The following is a 23143-nucleotide window of genomic DNA, read 5'->3' as shown; positions in this document are numbered from 1 at the left end:
AGCTGTTTTGGTTCTATCAAAATATAACGAAGAAAGAAAACTGAAGCTTGCGAGTTGACGACAAAACCAAAACTTACTTTAATCAAAGCCAAAACCATTGCATGATATCAAAAAGAGAGTATACCAAAAAGGACTGATCTTAATGTGAGATATGAACCAAAAAAACAAGCTAGTCATCTACATACAAACAGACAGATATTTCATCAGACTAGGAGCAAAATGGGTAGAAAGTAAAATGTATTTTTTTCTGGTTATAACTGAGAATCTGAGATGATACATCCATTAACACCAAACCGAGTTTAATCTCCTTTGGCACCAGAAAACAAAGGTTCAAAACTGGTTTAAGAAGAGTTAGAAGCAACAATTACAGTCAAAGGGACAAAGACGAGTACCACCAGCATCGGTCCTGTTGAAACCAATTTCTTCTTCCTTGAACACTCGAAACCCTTCTGGAGTTCTCTTCCTGGGTTGACTTTCCAAGTTGTTGTTATTGAGAGTTCTCATCTTGGGTCGTCTCATCCTGGGTCGGCTTTCCGTGGTGTTATTGACCCCAACATTAAGCTCATTCCTCTTCCTCTTCTTCTTTGCAATCTCTGCTCTAACCTCTCTCGACTCGGGAACTTGGACCTCTGGCGTCCTCTGATATACCCCAGTAAAGATATCATCAATCTCTTTCCCAAATTTACCAGGTTTTGGAACTAGTTTCCTTGGCTGTATCTCAGGTTTGTCTCCTCCTTGTGATGACTTCTTCAAGTAACCGCTACGAGTCTTCTTCTTCTTCTTATTAGACATTTTGATGCAATTTAAAAAATCACCTTCAATAGCAAAATCATAAGACTATTAACAACACAAATTCCGTTCCAAAAACTAATCTTCTAGAAAACCCTAGATAACTTGAGTACGCACTTTGATATCCAAAAATTAAATCTGAGAAATTTGGTACCCATCCCACAAAAATTAAAGTGTTCCTACTTGAAACAACGATTGCATAACTTGATTTCGTTACCTAAACAATAAAGTTCGGTTCCAAATCTATTAATCAGGATCAACGTAAAGGTCTATGCAATAGGCGGAGAAACAATTAGCTTCATTCGATATCTTTACTTCGAGACCGATACAAGAGTAAGAGAACAAAACTTACTTACAATTAGAGACGAAACTACACGACGAAGATATCGAAGAAGAAGCTTTTGCTCTTTGAGAAAATTAATCGAGAGATAACGAGGGCGGGGACCGGGTCGGGTCGGGTTCGTAACTCATAATTAATTTATAAACCAAATTATACGCAGAGAGAAACTCTATTAGAGTTTTGACACTAATTACAAAACTGTTTAGGAGTAGCATCATTTTTTAACGTTTAAAATCGTTTTTTTTTCTTCTACAGACGTCTGTAGAAAAAATATTTTGTTTTATTTACAATTATCTTTGATAGAAACAAATTTTTTTACTAACTTGATATGCTAACGAAGTTATCACGAAACTGGAGATAACTGATAATAAGCAAACAAACTTATTATTAGAGAGGAATGAAGAGATTCAATATGTGACACTTAAGCCAAATCGTCTCCTTTTGAGGGAGTGTATCTAAAACACTCAAAAATTGTTTTAAGACAATAGTAGACTGCTGTTTTTTATTAAGGTTTGTTAATGCTTCTTGAGAGCATTCACCTTGTCCCTGAGGTAATAAAGCTTGGCTCTTCTTACTTTCTTCTTGTCCACCACCTTAATCTCCCTCAGGTTTGGGGAATACCTGTCACCAAACATCCTTACTCACATCAGTTTTTTACCATGACCAAGACAAAGAGACCACACAAAAACATGGTGGCTTGAGTTATCATTATGCCTACTTAATGGTCACACAAAGTCTGAGAGAAATTGACAAAAGTACTTACAAGGGGAACATGGATTCAACGCCCACTCCAGCCACAAGCCTTCTAATTCTAAATGTTGAGTTAAGACCAGCATTACGCCTTGCTATGACGACGCCTTTAACAATTGATACACGCCTCTTGTTCTCAGGCACTTCCTGTTCAAACAAAGTAAATGGCAAGCCTATGAAAGGTTTCACTTAGAAGATAAAAGGTTCCACTTACAATTTAAGGCCAACTGTACTTACCACTTTTAGTTGCACAATGTAACCAGGCTTTATCTCTGGAATCTCTCTAAGAGTTCTCACTTCCTCAACTGCCTCCTTGTCTACAATCTGCCGAAGATTATGACATAGGTAAAACATGACATGATTTATCCATGACAGTTGTTAAGTTTGAGTTGTAGTACCTGCATTATATGCTTAGCGGTTTTATCAAGCCGTTTAAACTTGATTCTCTGAGGCACAACACAATCTGACTCAGGGGATCCTTGAACAGAATCTCCAGTGGTGGAAAAACACCTCGACGAATACGTAAAGTTTTGTTTCTGCCAAAAAAATTCCCAAGAACATCTTAAACACATAGAAGCGTAATCTAGATAGATATCATTGTAACCCAAAAATACAGAAAACATGTTACAGTAGAACTTGTGAAACCATAAAACTTGAGTCAAAGCCAAAAATAAATAACAACAGCACGAAGTTGGTTACTCTATATACACATAACTCTTACTACAACAAGAGGAGAGGCGCAAGTAAAACAGCAAAGAGCTTAAGAAGAAAGAAGATCATTGAATTAATTTGATTTTTGTAAGATGAGATTAGTGGAATCTGAAGCTAGGAGAGTGACTACACTCATCAGTATTGAGCAAGACAAACCCAAGAGCAAAGTTTCCATTTTTTCACACTAGTTGCAATTTTAAAACCAATTTGAGATTAGATCTCCATTACCAAACAAACCTCCTCTACATTTCGACAATCTTAAACCAAGATAGAGAAGGAAAGTGGCTTACAGGTATTGCCGAAGAGGAAAACCCGACATTTTTCAACGAGCTAATGAGATATGTCGCAGCTCTGGTACAAGGGAAAGAATCAAACCCTAGCCTCCTTGATTCATTTTCAGACCAGCTTCCACACGAAGTAGAAGAAGAAGTGAAACGAAGAGTGTTGGAGATGGAGAAACGGTGCCTCTGAAGCAACCTTGTACTGCCACGAATCGATTGCATTTCTCCGCAAGAGGAATCGATCTATGCGATGACAAATATCCAAATTATTAAGTTTTCAGAGATTTGGCCGAGTTTGAGACAAACAACGGTGAACTAACAAAAACCCTCGTTGGCTTCATTTTTATTTATTTATTGGTAATTTGCATATAAACCCCTGATGTTTTATGCTTACATCAAATTCATCCTTTCTGTTTTTTCTTTGGAAATTTCATATAAACCCCTTCAATTTCTAGCGTTACACTTGTCATATCTGCTGAGCAACTTGCTGACAATGTTAACAAAAGGAGCTAATAACAAAATATATTCACTGAATTTATCTTCAAATTATGTGCCAAGGATCATTAATATACAAATTTGATAACCTTGTTGACAATGAAAAAAACTGTCTTGTCTAGGAAATTATGGTATTCTCCAAATATAACCAGAATCATTGTATTAGATCAAAGAGACTACGCACGCAATTGGGAGATGACAAGTTTCAACTCCAAAAAGACTATAAGAATTCCTTTAGAGAAAGATAGGACACTCAACATGATTCAAGAAGACTCTCATATAAGGCGAGCGATCTTTAATTCCTTTAAGCTCAACTCTTCTGGCGATCTCTTCCTTGCGATCGTAACTGATAATAAAGGACGACCAATCCGAATGCATTGGTGTGAATATGAATTCGCCGGAACTAATGGCACCTCTGAGATAGAACAAGTCTTGTCCAACTAAATCTTTCAAAGAAGGAACCATAACTGAGATATTTGACCATTCTTGTTTGTCCAAAACCAACAATTCAAATTTTTCCTTATATGAGAGATTTGCTAAAGCTAGCTTCCTCTGGTAGTTCACCAATTCAGAATCACGATCATAATAAATTTCGACACCATCGGGTAATTTAACAAGAGTGAACTCTTCCGATCTCACGTCAAAGGCCACAATTAGAGATCCTTTGCGTTTACTGTTGGACCAAGCTCCGTAATAAACAACACCGTCAATGCATATCCCTTGCGTTGCAGGACAATGTGGAACCTTACATGTGATCATTCTCCATGCTGCTTCTTTCTTCTTCTCAGCTCCTCCTAGAGTAAAAACTTGATGCTCTTCGCTCACAACGGGACCAGAGTTGGAAGGAACTTGCAACACCGTCATGCACAAGACTTTGTATTCATCTTCAATGGGATCGTATCCGAAAAATCTTGATATTCGTCTTCTCTTAGTGTTGAGTTTTGGTAAAACCAAGAATTGGCCCGTGCTAGGATTCGAAATCACCAATCGGAGACGCTGCTGCTTCCTCTAAGATTGCCTTCTCAAAGATTGAGTGAAAGAACCGGATGTTGCCTCGAAGGAATGAGAAGAGAATACATGGACGATTCAAAGATCGTTCTAGATACAGATCAATGAAAGATTTGCTGCAGATTATAGAAGACCACAGTTTCGAGACGACGATGAGCTTGACTACGGATTTCGACGGCAAGTTCACCAGAATCTGTGCGATCAGTTCTTCAGGAAGATAATCTGATGAGTCATTTTCTCGTATCTTTGGATTGTTCTCCATGGAGATTCCTCTGCTTTTTCTTTCTTCTCCGCCAGAATCAATTTCTTAAACCGTTATTATATATACCAACGAATTTTACTTTATTAATAGAACATCTAAAATTGGTCGACGATATGACTTTTGAGTAATTGAGTCAGATGCTATGTATCCAATGGGCCTCAATAAACGGGTGATATGAAAGACCTGTTATATTTTTCTAGTTATATTTCTAGAAATAGAACTTTTTATTTTACATTTTGCAAATAATAATAACAGGTGGCTTACAAAGTAAAGAAACCAATCATAAGCCAAATAAATACATAAAAACCTCAAAACCAAACGGTGAATCAAGTGAAGATAGAATTATTGCATTTAAAATTTGTAATTATTGCCTTGTAGATCCGATAAGTTGAAATTTACAGAGCCAGGTTTGTAGAATTTGGGTGCCCCATAGTGCAAAATTGATTAGAGAGTGTTTTGAAAAATGATACATTAATAGAAGTAAACACATAAATAACCTAAATCTAATCGAAAGTCACTTCTAAAGTAGGATTATTAAACTATGAAAGCCCAACGTTGCAACACATATCTCACAACACGTTACATGCGGATCCATAAACGATTTGTGCGGGAGACAAAATGTTAAAATAATTATTGTTATTTTGAGTCAAAATTTCATAAGGATTTTCTATAATTTTTTGTTTTTGCAGTTTAACAATAAAAATATTTGTTAAAACTATGAAACTTACTCTAAATCACGCCAGAATCATTGCGTTAGATCAAAGAGACTATGCAAATGGGAGATGAGAAGTTTCAATTCCAAAAAGGACACATCTTAATTGGAGAGACCTTATGGAAACTGGACATACTAATAAAATGTGATCTTTAAAATTAAAACCATCGTTGCTCCACCAGTGCTCATTTTTTCTCCTTTTCTTTATTGGTAATTTGCATATAAACCCCTGCTGTATTTATGATTACATAAAATGAACCCTTGAACGTTTTGCTTACAACAAATAAAACCCTTTCTCGTTGATTTTTTTTTTTTTTTTCTTCTTATGTTGGATTTTTTTTTCCAGCATAATTGTTGTCATATGCTCTGTCTGCAGAGCAACTAACTGATATTAACAGAAAAAATTTACTGAATCTGTCTTCACATTAATATGTGCCAAGGATCCTTATACACCAATTTGATGGAGAGTATGAGCAAGAGAACCTTGTTAACAAAGAAAAACCCTTTGAAGTAATCACCATAAAAGACAGAATATGTATAAGAATTTGCTGCTTCTCTCCAAAGGTAACTATTGGGGATATAACATATGTATTATTGGGCTTAATATTGTGGGCTTGTTACGTATGGGTTACGGTTAGTCGGTGTGTGTAAACCCTAGCTACAATTGTGTATATAAGTCATTGTCTATAGGTTTAATAAAGCAAGGCAGTTTGATATCCAATTCTACTGTAACCAAATATGAAAATAACTTAGTTGTAGAGAAAACTAAAACTTACTTTTAATCAAGCCAGAGAACCATTGAACTAGATAGATCTAAGAAACTAGACAAATGGATCTGAAGTCATAAACTAGCTAAGTCATCAAACAGACTATAAGAAGTCCTTTAGAGAAGTATAGGACACTCTACATGATCCAAGAAGACTTTCATATAATGCGCACGATCTTCAACTCCTTCAATCTCAACTCTTCTGGCGATCTCTTCCTTGCGATCGTAACTGATAATAACGGACGCCCAAGCCGAAAGCAATGGTGTGAATATGAATTCGCCGGAACTAATGGCACCTCTGCAACGGAACAAGTCTCGTCCAAACAAATATTTCCAAGAAGGAACCATAACTGAGATCTTTGACCATTCTTGTTTGTCCAAAACCCACAATTCAAATTTACCCCTATATGAGAGATTCGCTACAGCTAGCTTCCTCTGGTAGTTCACCAATTCAGAATCAAGACTATAATAAATTTCGACACCATCGGGTAATTTAACAAGAGTAAACTCTTCCAACCTCACATCAAAGCCCACAATTAGAGATCCTCTGTTTTTACTGTTGGGCCAAGCTCCGTAATAAACAACACCGTCAATGCATATCCCTTCGGTTGCAGGACAATGTGGAGCCTTACATGTGATCATTCTCCACGTTGCTTCTTTCTTCTTCTCTGTTCCTCCTAGAGTGAAAACTTGATGCTCTTCGCTCACGACGGGACCGTAATCATAAGAAACTTGCAATACCGTCATGCACAAGACTTTGTATTCATCTTCAATGGGATCATATCCGAAGAATCTTGATATTTGTTTTCTCTTAGTGTTGAGTTTTGGTAAAACCAAGAATTGGCCCGTGCTAGGATTCGAAACCACCACATCATCCAAATCTTGACAGCATATCAAGCCGCGTACCGGTGTACAAACGTTGTAGCTTAGTGGAGGGAGACGCGTATCAAGACTCAGAGGAAAGCTTGATGTATTGGTGTAAGAACACTCCGGTGTTGCCTCCTCAGAGATTGCTTCCTGAGAGATTGAGTGGAAGAACCGGCGGTTGATACGATGGAATGAGAAGAGTAAACACGGACGAGTCAGGGATCGTTCCAAGTACAGATCGATGAAAGATTTGCTGCGGATTATAGAAGACCAGAGTTTCGAGACGACGATGAGCTTGACTACGGATTTCGACGGCAAGTTCACCAGAATCTGTGCGATCAGATCTTCAGGAAGATAATCTGATGATCGTATCTTTGGATTGTTCTCCATGGAGATTCCTCTGCTTTTTCTTTCTTCTCCGCCAAAATCAATTTCTTAAACCTTTATGTATATTACCAACGAATTTTATTTTATTAATATCTAAAATTGGTCAACGATTTAATTGAGTCAGATAATAGATACCCACTGGGCCTAATAAACGGGGGATATAAAAGCCCAGTTATATTTTTCTAGTTACATTTTGCAAATAGTAATAAACAGGGGAAAAATGTCATTTAAATCATCAGTTTGCCATTTTCGTTGGTTTAAAACATGAACTCTGTATCTGGTGATTTAAATTCTCAATTTTATGTGGACCTGGTGATTTAAATCCTCAATTCTATGTTGACTTTCAATTTAATCACGAATTCTCGTAGACTAAGCCAATTGGGGCACATCGTTAACTGGCTAAACAGAACAATCTGACAAAGAAGAAGATGAAAACCATGTTAGTTTAGAAGAAAAATTATGTGATGGCTTCGAAGTGCCAGTTCTGCGATGATATCATCTTATTAATCCGTTTAGCCAGTTAGCGATGTGCATCATTTGACTTTGTCAATGGAAATTCATGATTAAAATGAAAAATAACATAAAAGTAAGGATTTAAACCACCAGATCTAAAGTTCATGATTTAAACCAACAAAAATGGTAAACTGATGATTTAAATGACATTTTTCCCGATAAACAGGTGGCTTACAAAGTAAAGAAACCAATCATAAGCCAAATAAATACATAAAAACCAAACGGTGAATCATGTGAAAATAGAATTATTGCATTTAAAATTTGTAATTATTGCCTTGTAGATCCGATAAGTTGAAATTTACAGAGCCAGGTTTGTAGAATTTGGGTGCCCCATAGTGGAAAATTGATTAGAGAGTGTTTTGAAAAATGATGGCATTAATATTTAATAGAAGTAAACACACAAATAACCTAAACCTAATCCATAGGCACCTGTAAAGTAGGATTAGGTGAACTATGAAAACCCAACGTAGCTATACAACACGTTACATATCCCAAGTGTTACATATTGTTGGTGTCGGATCCCGCAGTTCGGATCCGGCCCGGAAAGATAGTGGATCAATAAGACGAAGTGGGCCGTCGGCCCGGTCCAGGGGACGAAAAGAGCGGCCCAATAAGTTGCAGCCCAGTTCGAGTGAAACGTCGGGATCTCACGAGTTAAATGAAAGGCGGGTTGCACGGGATCTGCTAGATCGGGAAAATTCGAAACGGAAGCAATAATGAAGGCGAGATCTGCGGTTTGATGAGCGACTTCGGTTTCGAATCATGTAATTATAAATAGAAAACGAAAACCATTGTATTGGGGACAGAATTCTTGAGCAATAAACAAATACATATACTTCACTCTTTTGTTTTTTTTTTAACGATTGTTATTTGAATTAACAAGGCTAAACGACCCGACACACATCTTAAAATTGTATTGCGGATTCCGACATCCACACATATGTGCTACTAATCAGCCGTTGATTGTTCTTTAACGTCTGAAAAAGCTTCAACAACTTGTAATTTCTGCCAACAAAAGTCATCAAATAAGTCTACAACTTTTCTCTCAATCTTGACCAAATTTGGCGTCTACTAAGAAAACTTAATTCCGTTGTTAAATCTTCTTTAAGGGACGACGACTTAATAATAACATCATTTTTTCTTCCTACCTGATAACGAAAGCTCAAGCTTTTGTATCGGTTCTGTAACTCTTCAGCTGAAAACAGGAGAAATTGACACTTGGAACTGTAACTTTACTGATTACTTCGATGCAGATCATTAAGTAACGCCTCTACTTCAAAGTTTCATAGTTCATTCAAGAAAACCAAAATGTAGCTGGAAAGCGAAATTGAACCGATCGTATAATTTCTAATTTGGATCAGTTTGTTTAGAATCCGTTTCAACAAATAATAAAATAAATGGTTTCTCAAATCCATTTTTATTAGATTAAAAGTTCGCTTTTGAGTTGGATTTATTCGATTTTAATCCGTAGCAGAAGCAGATGCGAAGAATAAAAGAAAACTCTCGAGAGACATCAATATAAAATAAATAGAATAAGATCCATATATCATATCAAAAACCATATCACATAACTAATAATAATAAATCGTCTAGAAAATCACAAACCACAAATACTCTCTAAAAGAAATAATAATGATATCCTCATACAGATATGAAGATTGAAGATAGAAGAAGAAGAGGCCACATAGAACTGAGATCTATAAGCTTCGGAGGAATACACACGAGACGACGAATGAAATAATCATAATCATAAGCTGCAAAAACAATCTCTGTACGAAATCACCATCACAGTAACTTAGATCCGAAGAGCAGAGCCAAAAACAAGAGCCGCCACTGCTGCAACTCCAGCAGAGACGAAAGAAGCTGAGATCGCACTAGATCCAGATGTAGGACTTGGTGCTGGTGCCTCAGATTGAGCTGAAGCAACGACGGAGATGATCACCATCATGAGAACAACAATGGAAGCCTTAGAGATCGCCATTTCAAATAGTAAAGAGATTTGTTGTGAGAGATAAAGAGAGAGGCTAGGGTTTCTAGTGTTGCTTTGAATTTGCTTAAGCTCAAGGGTTTTCTATAATGATAAGTGGTGAGGGGTTTATAAAGAGGTCGGGCAGATGTGAAGCTGCCCGGTTTAGTTGGTTTAGTTGCCCAGATTTTTCCAGCTGGGATTTAATCATCGACGGTTGATATTGCTCCGCGTATTCACTGAGATTTCGACAGGTCATCTTTCTCCGTTAGGCGCCGTTTGAGGATATTTTATGAGGGAATTTTTGTAAACGCTCAACGAGGCGCGTGGATCTAACTCTCTGAACTAAAAAGGAACAACGGTCTGGTGTGTTGGCGCGTGGAGAATTTGATGAGCTGTCTATTTTTTTTAACAGTCACGGCAAACGCGGTTCCGTGACGGAAACGGCCAAGATGCGCAGACTTGTATTTGTTGGGAGTGGGGACCATTTCTTTTGCACATGGTTCGTGTAACGGCTAATGTTAAAATGAGCTTTTGGAAATACGACGACGTTTTGTTGAGACAAAAAAAGCCTAGTCTTTGATTTCTCGAAGCAATGTTGATTTTTTTTTCTTTTCGTCTGAATTTATTATTTATTGCAAATTATGAGAACTGTTATATAGACGATTCTACAACGGACAATTCCTTCCGACCCTTATTAGATCCACGACCTCTTTCATCTTTTTCACCTCCTTCATGCTTAACTCCTTCACCTCATTCTTCATGCTCATCTCCTTCACCTCCTTTTTCATGGACACTTCCTTCTCTGTATGGAATCCTAACGAACGGCTATAATTGTATATCGCTGGAGATCTCCTGCACACTTGCCTCCAATAATCTGCAAATTTATTAATAAATTGCAGTATCTGGGATTCGAACCCAGACCTCTAGGTGTAGAAGCATTAATGAATCCTTAGTCAACCAATGTTGATTAATTTTTATTTTTTAAGGGAATTTTAGAACGTGGTGCGCAATTATGTTATTGTTTGGTAAACAAACCATGGTATTTTAAAAATAAATTTTTTATAAGAAGAATGGAATACTCTTTTTTTTTTCTATTTTTGGAATTATAGAAGATCTAAATGATATTGAAAACATTAGAATATAAGGAAACGGTGGATATATTAAAACAAAAAAATGTTTTTCAATAATTAATTTCAGTTGATTAGGAGAATAATATATATTTTATTTCTTTTAATGATTATGATAATTTTACAAAATTGATTTGTTTCTCAATAACTATAAATAGCATTTAAAACCATATAGATTTGATTTTTATATATTGGAGAAAAAATGTGACACAATTTAATTGAATGGGTGGATATTTCTCCTCTAATTAATAGAAATAGTCAGTTTGAAGGAAAATCAATGAAATTATTTTTTGAGAAGAGAAAAAAAGATGAAATATTTAAAAAATATATATAAAAGATGGTGGATTTTGTGGACTTTCTTTCTATCCTAAAGAACATATTCTATTCTAAATAATAAAATTGAAACCTTCTTTACCTCAAATGAAACCTTTTCACATACTTTAATTAATTGCCAAAAAAGGATACCTTTATTGTTTTTTTTTAAAGAGGGGAAAAAAAGACGGATGGTAGACGTTGGCAGGCTCTTGAGGGCTTCGAGAAACTTCGATTCGGTGTAAAAGTGTGTCTCTCCACCTGGCTATGTTTGTGTTCCCATTGTCATTTAGTTATGGTCTTATGGTTTTTCACATTCAAAGCCCCAAAATCTTGGTCGGTAAGCAATTTCTTTCTTTTGTTTTCAGGTCGGTAAACAATTTACCAATACTAGCTTTTTATGTATAATCCATGTTGAGAAGAGGTTTGTTCGTTTTTGTTAGAATAATAAAAAATGAGTTAACTCTAGAACTAACATAAAAACGATTTTATCCTCTAACTTGTTACGATAAAAGCAAATGAGTTAAGAGACATAATAAAAGAAAATGAGTTAGAGACATATAAACACAGTTTAGGCACAACGGTCAAAGGATTTAGGACTGAACAATCCGGATAAATCAGACACAAGAATAGAAAAGAAAATTTGTGATTCAATAGTGCATCACAAGAGTATACGAAAGAAAAACTACTGATCTTTGCATAGTAATTCTTTAAAATATAAAGTTTACATATGGCTGGATCCTGTCGTGCAACCTATTTTCCCTCTACTAAAATCTCATTTCTTCCAAACTATATCACAACAAACAAAATAAAATAATATCGGTGTAAAATCTCCCACAGAATCCATATCACACCCATTTCGTGATCTCTCTATTTGATGTCAAGAGGTTCAGAGAGACATTACTAAACTACTCAAAATCCAAGAACCTTGGGAGCAATGTGAAGCAAAGGCTCCAGAGTACTCGGAGCAAACTTCCTTGCAAAGAGATAACACATGGAAGTGTTGCCACCATTGTAACTGCAGTTTCTTCCATCAAAGATCCTTTCAAAGAACTTCTCTGTAATGTCAGATCGCCCAAACGTAGCTGGGTGGGGCCCTCCCCTCGACCAGTCCACCCATGTCAAGCTTCGGTTAGCCAAGACCGTTGGTTTCTCAATTGTCAACATCGTTGGGAAGTAATGCTCGTCCACATAGCAAGCAGGCCTGCAGAACTCTTTGAATTTCGGGTAATACAATGTGTCTTTGACAATGGTAGCTGCGAGGTCCCTGTCAACCTCAAACCATTGAGACCCTTTTCGCCATTTGGAAAGGGGAACTTCAGGTTCCATGTTCCCGTTGTAGCGGCCACGCCCAAACGGTCCAGGGTCATCAAAAGCACCCATGAAGCTGTGTTTTGATCGGCTTAAGTAGCTGTAGATGGTTGTGAAGTTGAAGAGTGGAATGCATGACTCTGAGACAAGAACAAACCATTCGTTGGAGATATCTAGCAGTGCGTTGGCGAGAAGCCGCTTCTCTGCATCACACATAGACATTCTCCCCCATTCTGCAACCTGCACAATAATGCAGATGATCCAAATTACAATCAAATCAAGTACATAACCAACTAGCTTAGAAATGATCAGAAAAACTGCTTGAACAAAAGACTACTTAAGAAACCAAGTTTGATTCAAGAGTTACATTGTCTAACACTCAGTGTAAAATAATCACTCAATGAACAGTTATATATTTCAAAAGGAATGACTACACCACATCCAAAAAGGCTATCGAGGCAGTATGCCAAAAAGACTTCTAATGAAACCAAGAGCTCCAATTTCTCATACAATATGTAATTGGTATCCATGTAACAGAAGAGGATTAAAAGAACCAGACCTGGCTCGGTATCTGCCTCCGGTAGAAAACAGAGCTAGATGGAAACTTGGCTGTAAAAGATGGGTGTGGATGAAGGTAAACCGAGTAAAGCCCTTTGTGACCCTTTAAGAACCTCTCCCAAAGCAAAGCAAGCGGCAAGGGGCCTTTAGTCAAGAACATAAACGCAATCTTCGGAACTCGTTTAAACGGATATTCTTTTCTCCGAGGCCAAAAAGAAGCACGCCAAAGGAGCTCTTCATCACTCATGTTATGCATCAGAACCGCAGGAGGCTGTATCCATTTACTCAAACTATTCGGTTCTTCCTCACGGCAAGGCACAAAGCTTGAAGTCACTGTGGTTACTACACTTTGTATACCAGAAAACTTGATTGTAGATACACTAATGATGAAGACAGTAACAGAAAAAGCAAGAAAAAACCCTAACAGAAGCAGCAGTTTCGACGGGAATCCCTTATACTGCCCTGATCGAACAATCGGAATTCCATTTTCTTTTCCTTCTTCCAACTGTACAATCCTATTCTGCATCCTTAACACTAACAAAAGCTAATACCAATTTCTAGTAGCAGCAATCTAAACAACCGATTTGCAGATTATGATTCTGCTTCTAACGTGATCTAAAGCTATGTTCTGAATCTGAATCAACTAAGGCAAAATTGGAAGTCAATGAATTGCTAAAACTAGAACTCTAGATCTCCTCCTCTAATCACAAAGTTCACGAAGTAGCTTGAGACTTCACCAGCACGACAGAATAAACAAAAGTCAGGCAAGTTTTCAATATAAATCAACCGAAATCGATAGTATCTAGTTGATTTCAACCACTGATTCTTCACCGGTCAAGCAAATCGAAACTCGGATCTAAGAGGGAGCTACTTTAAGAAACTAATTCCATCAAGTCTTCACAGATACTGGAAACGAATCTTCACGAAAAGGGAAAAAATAAAAAAAGCAGAGGAATAATCCACGTGTCGAGCTTACAGCGAAGTAAGAACCAATAATGCGAAGATGACGGAGAAGCACTGAGATTATGTTACGAATCCGTGAGAGAGAGAGAGATGATTCATGGAGAAGACGAGATTGAAAAGTAAAGTGAGGAAGACGCCGAAACTGTTTTTGCGTTAGACTAGACCGCGTAGACTTTTTGGGTTAATATCGGAATCAGATCATGACGTTCATTTTTTTTTTTTTTTTCCTGATTTGGTTTCCTTTTTAATTTTATTACATTAATAAAGGATGTTATCAGAAATTTTAAATTTAATAAACTAGTACAAGGTAAATCTAATTAAAGTGGTTATATATCTTTTGATTGATACAAATATGTTCTTCTTTTCCTTTTGGGCATACCACACATGTGGCTGTTAATAATTTTTCAGAATGAAAAAAAAAACTAACGAATTGGAGAGGAGAATGGAAAATATCTATGATATAAGAAGAAAAAACCTTATTGATGGATGATATCTGAACCCTTCAAAAACACTATTATTTGGAGTAGTAAATAATGGACCAAACTATATATAATTGATTTTGGGTTTATCAAATCGCATTTCTTTAAGTGATTTGGAGTTTATACAATCATGAAATCTTTTCTTTACTTGATGACTCTTCTTCACTCCTTTTTATCTCTTCTTCACTCCTTTTATTCATTAAGCATCCACAATTTCCCCATCAATATTGGGTTTATATACTTCTTCAAGTCAATCTCAATCTCATCTCGAACTTCTTTCCAACAAGCAACGACAGTTTAGAAACCTCCACACTGAGAAACCTCGGATCATCATTGTCCAAAACCGTCTTAATTAGAGAGATTCTCGGACTCCTTAATCTCTCACTTGTCCTAACCTCGTACGTTTTCACGCTCTCTACGTTCTCGAACCCAACAAACGTCACTTTCTCGATGCTCCATTTCATTTTCGACGCGTACTCTGGGTTCACCACTTCTGATCTCAGTACCACGGATTTTCCTGTCACGAAGCACCGGAACTTCACGAGGGTCCAATCACGGTTTCCTCCTCCAGCTCCCATCCGTACGTTTTCTCCCTCATCGAGAAACAGTTCACCGGAGATGTTCTCAAGCCGGCTGGCTACAACTAGAAGCTGATACGGTGTCTTTCTGGCGTCCCTAGTCGTCAATGCCTCTCCTTGCATAGCCACAATGCTACCTGTTCACAAAGTTAAACCAAACTTGCGCGGTTCAAGCTCAACTCTGCCTATTAAAAACTGGCTATCAAAGAATATGCTATTACCTTCTCGAACATGAACGTTGACGTGATCAGCGGGAGTATCAAGCCTAACGTGCTTGCCAGAATCTCCACCAACGGCAAAGGAATAGTTAAAAACATCGAACCAGTTTCCAGCAGGGAAATATGCATCCACGGCCACCGTCCCTTGCTTCAGCGCAGGAGAAACCATTATGTTTTTACCAATCAAAAACTGGGAATCGATCTCATAGGTTTTAGTGTCTCGAGGAAACGAGAAGAAGAGTGGTCGCGCGATTGGGTTGCCGCTGATATGAGCCTCGTACATCAATGTGTAGAGATGTGGGAGCAGTCTCATTCTGAGACCGAGAACCTTTCTTGCAGAAGAAGCAACCGAATCCCAGAGGTATAGTTCTTGTCTGGCGGTACCAAGGGACGAATGGTCTCTTGCAAAAGGGTAAAAAGCTCCAAGCTGATAATCTAAGAGCCAGAGTTAGATCATGAACTCAGGAAAAAAATCTACAGGTTATGTTTGAGAATTAATCACTCTACCTGGATCCATCGACGGCATAATTCCTCGGTGGTATCATGTGAAAACCCGCAGATATCAGCTCCAACCATTGGAATCCCAAACAGACCAAAATTGAGGATTCCAGGGATTGAGTAGGCCAAATCCTCCCATTTTGCAGCATTATCACCAGTCCAGTGAGCCGTGTATTTCCCCGAGCTTACAAACGTGGATCTCGACAAAATAAACGGTCTCTTTCCTGTTATATCCACCACAGCTTGGTGAGTGGCTTTAGCTTCCAAGAGCCCATACAAGTTATGCACATCGTATTCACTAATGTTTCCAAAATGGATAGATGTTGCGGGTACTGTCTTATTGTTTATCGGTCTTTTATCCCCTGAATTGTTGATCTTGTAAGGAGGATCATCGAGTGAAGATCCAGAGGATAGAGGCGAAGTTATGAAATTTGATATCTCATTCATGTCAATCCACAGACCATCCAAAGGGAGAATCTCCTGGAACATCTTGATTTCGTTGCTCCAGAAAGTTGCAGCAGCTGGATTCAAGAAGTCGGGGAAGTATACTTTTCCGGGCCAAACCTCACCGAGATAAGGCTCACCATTTCTTTTGATGAAAACATCCACTTCCATTCCTCTGTTATAGGTCCCGTAAGAGCTATCCACACCAATACCTACAAGTAAACCCAAAATTTTCAATGTCTTGAATCAATTTGATGAAGACACTAGAGACTAGAGATAGTATACGAGTGTTTACCGGGATCCAAGATCAGCACGTATTTCTGACCGCTCTTGTGAAGTGTATCGACAAATGATTTCATCTTGTCCTCCGGGAAATTCACGGGATCCAAAGTGAAGTCTTTGTAGCCATCCATGTAATCAATGTCAGTCCACATAACCTCAAGAGGTATTCCAGCTTTTGCATATCCATCAACTACAGATTCAAGGTCTGAAACATTCTTGTACCCATACCTACACTGGTGAAATCCTTCACAAAATCAAAGCAAAACACACATCTCAATTCACACAAACAAGTATATTATCTCATAATGCTTTGGACTAAACTTTAACCAAACAAAATGAACAGAGCAATGTCTCTTACCAAATGACCAGTAAGGCATAGGGGCAGGTCTTCCAATAAGCTCAGTGTACTGATTCATCACCATCTCTGGCGATGGTCCGGTGAACACATAGAGATCAATTACGCCTCCAATCACATTGTAAGTAATCCGATGTCCTTCATACTTCACATCCATTCCATTACTGTTTAGCAGCAAAACGCCGTGAGTCGTCCCTGCTTCTTCATGGCCGTTTGATCCTCTTACATCCATGTAAAACGGGTGCGATCCGTAAAGGTTAACATCCGGATTCTCGCTGCCGATGTCAGCGTTCCACAGAGTCATTGTATCACCGGAAATTAGCTTGAACGATCGCTTCGTGTGCTCTCCGAGACCGTACAGATTCGATCTGTTTTCCGGTAACGCGGAAGATAGTTGAAGGAATTGGTCTTTGAAGACGAAGTAAGTGTTTGAATCTGATTGATCCGGCGATGTGTCGAAGAGGATATCGCCGGAGGAGCGTCGGGAGACGGAGAAACCGAACGGCGTCGTGTTGTGGAGTGTGAAAACTAAGTCCGATGAAGGATCTGCTAAGAAATTGTTCTCCGACGAGTTTCCTCCGTCTTCCTCCGTTAAGAAACGGCGAGGAGAGTGGTTTCCGGCACGAGGAATAACGGTTTCCGGTATCTCCCATCTTTGTTGACTAGAATCTGTGATTCTGATTCTCAAACGCTCACTCGTCTCCAAGCTGCACATAAATCATAATGGCGAAACTTTCCTAAATTATCGCACATTTACATTAATTTGAAAAACTTGCTAAATATAAAGTTTCTGGATATTAGAGAGAGAAGATTATAATGACCTGACATGAAGACTTAGCGATTTAATATCTGGTGCATAAACGGACGATGGTTTTATCAGATCAAGCTTCGCCGTCAAAACTTGCCGGTTAGAATCAACGGCCACTGATCTAACGACGTAGCCGTATCCAACGACTGTGGCTTCTTCTTCTTCTAGTACAACTTGTGAGCTTCCGCTTCCATGTGAGGAGAAGAAGACGACGAAAACGATGAAGAAATTGGGAAACCAGTGAAGAGATGACATTTTTTATTTTGGTGTTGGACTGTTTTTTTTTTGTCTGCACTACTCATTTTCTTTGTAGATAAGATTAATCTATACTATTTTTATTCATTCGTGACCGGAGAACCAAATTGTGTAAGATAAGATTAGTGTTAACATAATCATTAAGAATGAACTTTGTCAATGAGAATGTGAATAAATCATTAAGACAACTGAGAAGAAAGTTGGAGTCTCTTTGGGATTAAGAATCACACACGATAAAAAATCTTTGTTGAGTCGGAGGAGATACATATACTTTGTTCTATGAACAAAACGAAACTTAAACCAATAATAAAAGTACTCTCTTATCAAAAACCATAAAGACAATTCTTCTCTCTCATTTAAACTCGAAGTAAATGCCACAACAACAATGGCACATCAGCCACCGACCAGATTGTCCCATGAATGAAGTGCAAGAACAACAAACCCATTAAAAAAACTTACATTTTCAAGTATCGACTGTAGAATCAAACCAGATATGCTTTTTCATCTCAACACCAAATCAAAGACAATTTCACTGCTTAAAGCCACCAGATTGGTACCTTTGGTTACTGAGGCTGGAGAAGAAATCATCTGAGATATCAGGTGCTTGTTGTTGTTGTTGCTGCTGTGCACTGTATAGACCGGTTTTACCGAGCCCGGATCCTGCACCCATGGACCAGCCTGAGTAGTACGATGCAGCAGATGCTTTGTTCCCTTCATCATTGCTCAGATCACCCACAACGCCCACATCAGCTAGAGAAGCTTTTTTGGCTGATTACAGGGAAATAAAATAATCAAGACTAAGATCGGACTTAGAAAGTAAAACCCCGACAATTTATTTGTCTTGACACAATGCAAAGACAAGCTACATGGTATTGGAACTTTATATGAGCTATGAATGTTGACTGGCAGAATGTACCATTTGAACATTAGCTGGAATGTAATCGAACAACTATACCTTGTGGGTTTGGACTGCATCTAATGAGAAAGCAAAACAATTTGTTTTTTTTTTAGTTCACTAGTGCATCTCACATGAGAGAGTTCTTGATAAAAGAGGAAGTTTCGACTTACGAGCAGTTATATTGAGATCAATCAGTCCACGGCTCAGCGAATCTGCCCAAACTCCAGATTTCACCTGGAAAGGATCTTTCTTTTGCAAGTGTTGTGGCTTCAAGCCTGCCAAAGAAAGCGGGCTTGTGGTGTTTGTTGCACTCCCATGTACACTTGGAGCTTGTGGACCTGTAGAGACTGAAGCTGAGTGGGAAGTGAAGGCACCAAAAGGATCAGATCCATCAAAATTATCCATAGGAACTGCAGCAAAAGGGTCAACAATGTTAGGATTTGTCATAGACTCGGGTTTAGATATCTTGGCTTCTGGGCTTGCAACTGATTCAGAAGATGCAAAAAGATCAACCGTCGGAGGAGCTGATGAAACTGTGAAAGAAGGTTCAGACGCAGAGAAAAGATCAACCTCTTTCTGTAGAAACAGAAATGCGGAAACACATCAGTCCAAGATTCGACAGCACAAGTAATCGTGAGGTGTAAAGAAAGACTTCTACAGCGAAAATTAAATGTTTTTGTCAAGTAGCGCGAAATTATTGCCTCACATGATTGGACAATTAATAAGGGAATTTTCCATAGTTAAAAGCCGTGTACTAGCTTAGATGAAAGAAGTCACCCACCTGTGTCTGTGACCCAAATTCAGTTCCCTGAGCCGAGGCTGATACAAAAGCTGCATCAGCAAACAAGTCCGCCTCTTGAAAATTCTCGTTGTTGTTGGTGGAAGATGTTTCTGTTGGCCCAGAATCCAAGAGGTCACCAATCAGATCCCCTCCAAAAAGGTCCACTTGTTTGGCACTGGCTGTTGATGGCTCTGCCAAAAAGAAATACCATACAGATAAGACATGCATACGCATCTATCATATATACATGTTGTGCGCAATAATTTATCAAACCAACTTTTTCCCCAATAAATGATAAACAATCTGCAAACTCAGCAGTTGTAGAGAGAAACATACTATTGCTGGAAGTTCCACGTGGATCAAAATCATCGAAATCATCATCGTTGTTTGAAGGAGCTGCAGATACATATGAACTATGTTTGGCAGAATCGGGTGACTTTTTTCCACTGGATAGATTGTCATGGTCCGTGCTGCACATTCAGAATTGAACTCGAGTGAGCAAGATTGCAAGATTAATTCACTCGACATCAGAAAAATGGTACACAAAATGAGACTAATGGACTCATAAACAAAAACAGAAATAAGAAAAGAAAAGCACACAAGCAGCCTCCTTAGGAAAAGAAAACTCCCAAAGTCAAAATACCCAAAATCTGTAACGAACATCAGAAAATGAATGGGGTTGACATAAAACCTGCCATAACGTGAAAAACTCTTCTTAGAAGTGTAGCTTTGCTCCTCGCTTTTAACACCACGTCTTGACTTTTGAAAAGACTCGTAGTCATTCTTCTCTTCTCTGGAATCCTTATCCTTGTAGCTGTCATAATTGCTTGAACCACTTTGAAAACTACCACCAAATGAAGCTGAGGAACCAGATTTATATGTTATTCCCGTTGATGAGAGGCCAACATACCTAATTGGAGGCAGAAAAAACAGTTCAAGGACAAGTCGAAAGAAGAATGGACAGACCAGTAATTTTCACTTGTGTAAAAACAACTAACTTGTTACGATTTGCTACTGCTTTGTCTCTGATTTCTGAGATTTTCTCTTTATTATTCAAGAGAGCGACTATGTTTTCCGCCTTCTTTCTCACGTTGATTCCCACATCCTTTCCATTTGGTTCAACATACTCAAAACTCGTGAGTGACTACATGGATGACAAATCACAAAACAAAGATAATGTCAGTAGAAAAAAAAAACACAATCTCTAGCGCGAGAGAACTGCATATCAATAAAGAAAAATATACTGACAGATAATTGGTACGTATGCTCAATAATCTCATCAACCGCTCGTTCTGATCCATTTGAAATCAGATAATCAACAACAGCCAATGCCTGGCAGAAAAAGAAAAAAAAAACCTCAGGATAGACCAAAACTATAAACTTCCAAATAACGCAGGAAAACATCAAGAAGATTCTCTCTCACCTTGTAGACATATCGCCAATCTTTTCCTGTCTCACTTAGTCTAGTCCACAAAACACTCATAACCATCTGGCACTCCGAGCTAAACATATGGCAAACGCACATGTTAACCACTAAACAAATCGTAAAAAAATTTCAAAGTAGAATCGCAAAAATGAAGCCAGAGATTACAATTTCTTGGTGGCCTGTGCTATCTCTGCCAATGCAGTACCATGGGGACCCCAAGGCTCATTATCTGTAGCATCCAATACCTGTACTAAACATAGCCATATAATTACAAAAAGTTATCACAGAACTCGAGATGAACAAACTGAATTAGAAGACATGATCAAACAGAAAATCCCGCAAACTATGATACTACACATGACTAATATAAACATGGAGGTTCAAGGCTTCAAGCTTAACTTGTATATCCAATGAACAAGAACTGGAGATTTGTGAGTCCTAAAGATGGATCTAATCTCAGATACAGCATCGGAAGATAGCAACTGTGAACAAACTCGGCATCCGAACACATAAACATAACAAATCCAGCTCAATTTTCCAGGATTAGTGTCGATTTTCGATGCAATAGCTAAATCTATAGAAAGTTATCGATCATTTTGCATATTAATCATGCAAACACTTTGCAGATATGGATACGAATCAAATGAATTCACCTTTTGCTCCATCTCAGGGACCTTCAAAACTTTCAGATTCACCTCCCTCTTTCTGTAATTGAAAACGAATCGAGATCAATCGAAAAAAATATAGAACCAAAAAAGATCTCACGGATTTGGATCGATAAAGAAAACGGCAAACCCACATCTCTCGAACCGTTTGATCGAAGACCTTCATGAAATCCATTTTGAATTCGCGAAAATGTTATGAACAAATGAACGAAAACTGGCAAAATTTTGGTGCGAGGAGAAGTGTAGATCTAATCAGAGATGGCTCGTCTTTGTTTTATGGTTTTTTTTTTTTTTTTTTAATTTTTTCGCTTTTTTCCAATGAAAGGCATATAAAAAAGATAGCAGCTAAAACCGATTTTTCGCGTAATTGATTTTTAAAGGCGTCAAATGACTTTAATTCTCGACCTGACCGTAGCCTGATCCGAAGTCTCCGATACTCACGGCTATTGGTGGTTTCAATAACCTACCATAGAATAAATTTGTAGTAGTTAACTTTCTTTCTTTGGTTATGCTCATTTTCTTCTTCTTGTTCTTCTTGTTTTGCGTTCATTTTCGTTATAAGCCATTCACCGTGTTATAAGCCATGCATCCTTAATGAATTTTTCATTTCGTTTTGATAAATACAACGAGTTTTCAGACCTAAATTAAATTCTTTACTACTTAAACGCAGCAGTACGCGGAATTCAAAATAGTATACAAATAGTATAATGTATACAAACCACTACACTAAATAATCAAGTTGAATACTATAAAGCACTGGCACTTCAAAGAAATGGCTCCAAATGGATCATCCTCTCGCGCTATTCGTTGGACACCAATCTAACAGCATTTGACATACGAGATGAGGCTGTTGTTAGTTGAGATCATATTAGTCTCTTCTATAACTTACTCTGATGGGGTTTTTTTAACTCTCTTAAGAGCATGATTATTGGTAGTATCTTAGAAATACCTCTTAGCAATTTATACTAGTATTTTTGCAACACTTTGGTGACGGGTGGGTAAAAATGTTTTCGGGTATATCGGATACCCGACCCGTTTTTAAAATTCTTTCACAAAAAATTTGTTGGGTCGGGTTATATTTAACCCAACTCATACACCGGATATTCCATATTTAATAATTCAGATATTTAGAAGATTTGATTAAGATTTATAATTATGATTCTCCTATCATCTTTGTTTGATTTGTTTTTAACTGTTTTGAATCATCATATAATACATAAAGTAAAAAAAAAAATCATTTTTTTTTTCTGCATATACTGTGATTCGAAATTTTAAAAACGGACATATATTATCCAATAGACGAAAATGTGTGTTCAACGTTCTACATCGATTAAA

The 23143-nt window shown here is 37.8% G+C and overlaps 8 protein-coding genes across 11 annotated transcripts; all 8 read right to left on the bottom strand.

Moving 5' to 3' along the window:
• Positions 1-198: 198 nt before the first annotated feature.
• Positions 199-1254, bottom strand: LOC9307568 (uncharacterized protein C6G9.01c). 3 transcript variants are annotated; one of them, XM_002871452.2, is made up of 2 exons: positions 1146-1254; positions 199-815 (listed from the first exon to the last, which is right to left on the bottom strand). In XM_002871452.2, exon 2 carries the CDS (start codon positions 790-792, stop codon positions 352-354), a length of 441 nt encoding a protein of 146 aa, XP_002871498.1. In that variant the 5' UTR covers positions 793-815; positions 1146-1254; the 3' UTR covers positions 199-351. The 3 variants fall into 3 exon arrangements, with proteins under 3 accessions (XP_002871498.1, XP_020876843.1, XP_020876844.1); XM_021021184.1 differs by having other exon boundaries at positions 1142-1243; XM_021021185.1 differs by lacking the exon at positions 1146-1254 and adding an exon at positions 1007-1121.
• Positions 1255-1491: 237 nt separating this feature from the next.
• Positions 1492-3200, bottom strand: LOC9307567 (50S ribosomal protein L19). Its single transcript, XM_002871451.2, has 5 exons — positions 2881-3200; positions 2278-2415; positions 2117-2203; positions 1893-2026; positions 1492-1750 (listed from the first exon to the last, which is right to left on the bottom strand). Exons 1-5 carry the CDS (start codon positions 3091-3093, stop codon positions 1645-1647), a joined length of 678 nt encoding a protein of 225 aa, XP_002871497.1. The 5' UTR covers positions 3094-3200; the 3' UTR covers positions 1492-1644.
• A 400-nt stretch (positions 3201-3600) lies between these two features.
• LOC9307566 (F-box/kelch-repeat protein At3g04660) lies at positions 3601-4636 on the bottom strand. The gene is made up of 2 exons (XM_021023819.1): positions 4351-4636; positions 3601-4250 (listed from the first exon to the last, which is right to left on the bottom strand). The coding sequence occupies exons 1-2, from the start codon at positions 4634-4636 to the stop codon at positions 3601-3603; spliced, it is 936 nt and encodes a 311-aa protein (XP_020879478.1).
• A 1595-nt stretch (positions 4637-6231) lies between these two features.
• On the bottom strand, positions 6232-7371 carry LOC9307565 (F-box/kelch-repeat protein At3g04660). The gene has a single exon (XM_021023792.1). It carries the CDS (start codon positions 7369-7371, stop codon positions 6232-6234), a length of 1140 nt encoding a protein of 379 aa, XP_020879451.1.
• Positions 7372-9400: 2029 nt separating this feature from the next.
• LOC9307564 (arabinogalactan peptide 15) lies at positions 9401-10251 on the bottom strand. The gene has a single exon (XM_021023030.1). It carries the CDS (start codon positions 9860-9862, stop codon positions 9677-9679), a length of 186 nt encoding a protein of 61 aa, XP_020878689.1. The 5' UTR covers positions 9863-10251; the 3' UTR covers positions 9401-9676.
• Positions 10252-11919: 1668 nt separating this feature from the next.
• On the bottom strand, positions 11920-14311 carry LOC9307562. The gene is made up of 2 exons (XM_002871446.2): positions 13160-14311; positions 11920-12840 (listed from the first exon to the last, which is right to left on the bottom strand). The coding sequence occupies exons 1-2, from the start codon at positions 13682-13684 to the stop codon at positions 12202-12204; spliced, it is 1164 nt and encodes a 387-aa protein (XP_002871492.1). The 5' UTR covers positions 13685-14311; the 3' UTR covers positions 11920-12201.
• A 341-nt stretch (positions 14312-14652) lies between these two features.
• LOC9307561 (alpha-glucosidase) lies at positions 14653-18155 on the bottom strand. The gene is made up of 6 exons (XM_002871445.2): positions 17797-18155; positions 16979-17682; positions 16634-16864; positions 15904-16550; positions 15400-15823; positions 14653-15315 (listed from the first exon to the last, which is right to left on the bottom strand). Exons 1-6 carry the CDS (start codon positions 18036-18038, stop codon positions 14846-14848), a joined length of 2718 nt encoding a protein of 905 aa, XP_002871491.1. The 5' UTR covers positions 18039-18155; the 3' UTR covers positions 14653-14845.
• A 79-nt stretch (positions 18156-18234) lies between these two features.
• On the bottom strand, positions 18235-22266 carry LOC9307560 (clathrin interactor EPSIN 1). Of its 2 annotated transcripts, XM_021022884.1 has the most exons (11): positions 21943-22266; positions 21797-21848; positions 21309-21388; positions 21141-21219; positions 20966-21049; positions 20716-20861; positions 20409-20627; positions 20054-20187; positions 19718-19908; positions 19107-19512; positions 18235-18806 (listed from the first exon to the last, which is right to left on the bottom strand). In XM_021022884.1, exons 1-11 carry the CDS (start codon positions 21981-21983, stop codon positions 18568-18570), a joined length of 1671 nt encoding a protein of 556 aa, XP_020878543.1. In that variant the 5' UTR covers positions 21984-22266; the 3' UTR covers positions 18235-18567. The 2 variants fall into 2 exon arrangements, with proteins under 2 accessions (XP_020878543.1, XP_020878544.1); XM_021022885.1 differs by lacking the exon at positions 21943-22266 and having other exon boundaries at positions 21309-21393; positions 21797-21846.
• Between the last annotated feature and the right edge of the window lie 877 nt (positions 22267-23143).

Source organism: Arabidopsis lyrata (assembly GCF_000004255.2).
Source record: "Arabidopsis lyrata subsp. lyrata unplaced genomic scaffold ARALYscaffold_6, whole genome shotgun sequence".
Taxonomy (NCBI): domain Eukaryota; kingdom Viridiplantae; phylum Streptophyta; class Magnoliopsida; order Brassicales; family Brassicaceae; genus Arabidopsis; species Arabidopsis lyrata.
Note: the sequence above shows the minus strand (reverse complement) of the source record. Positions and strands in the feature narration are given on the sequence as shown.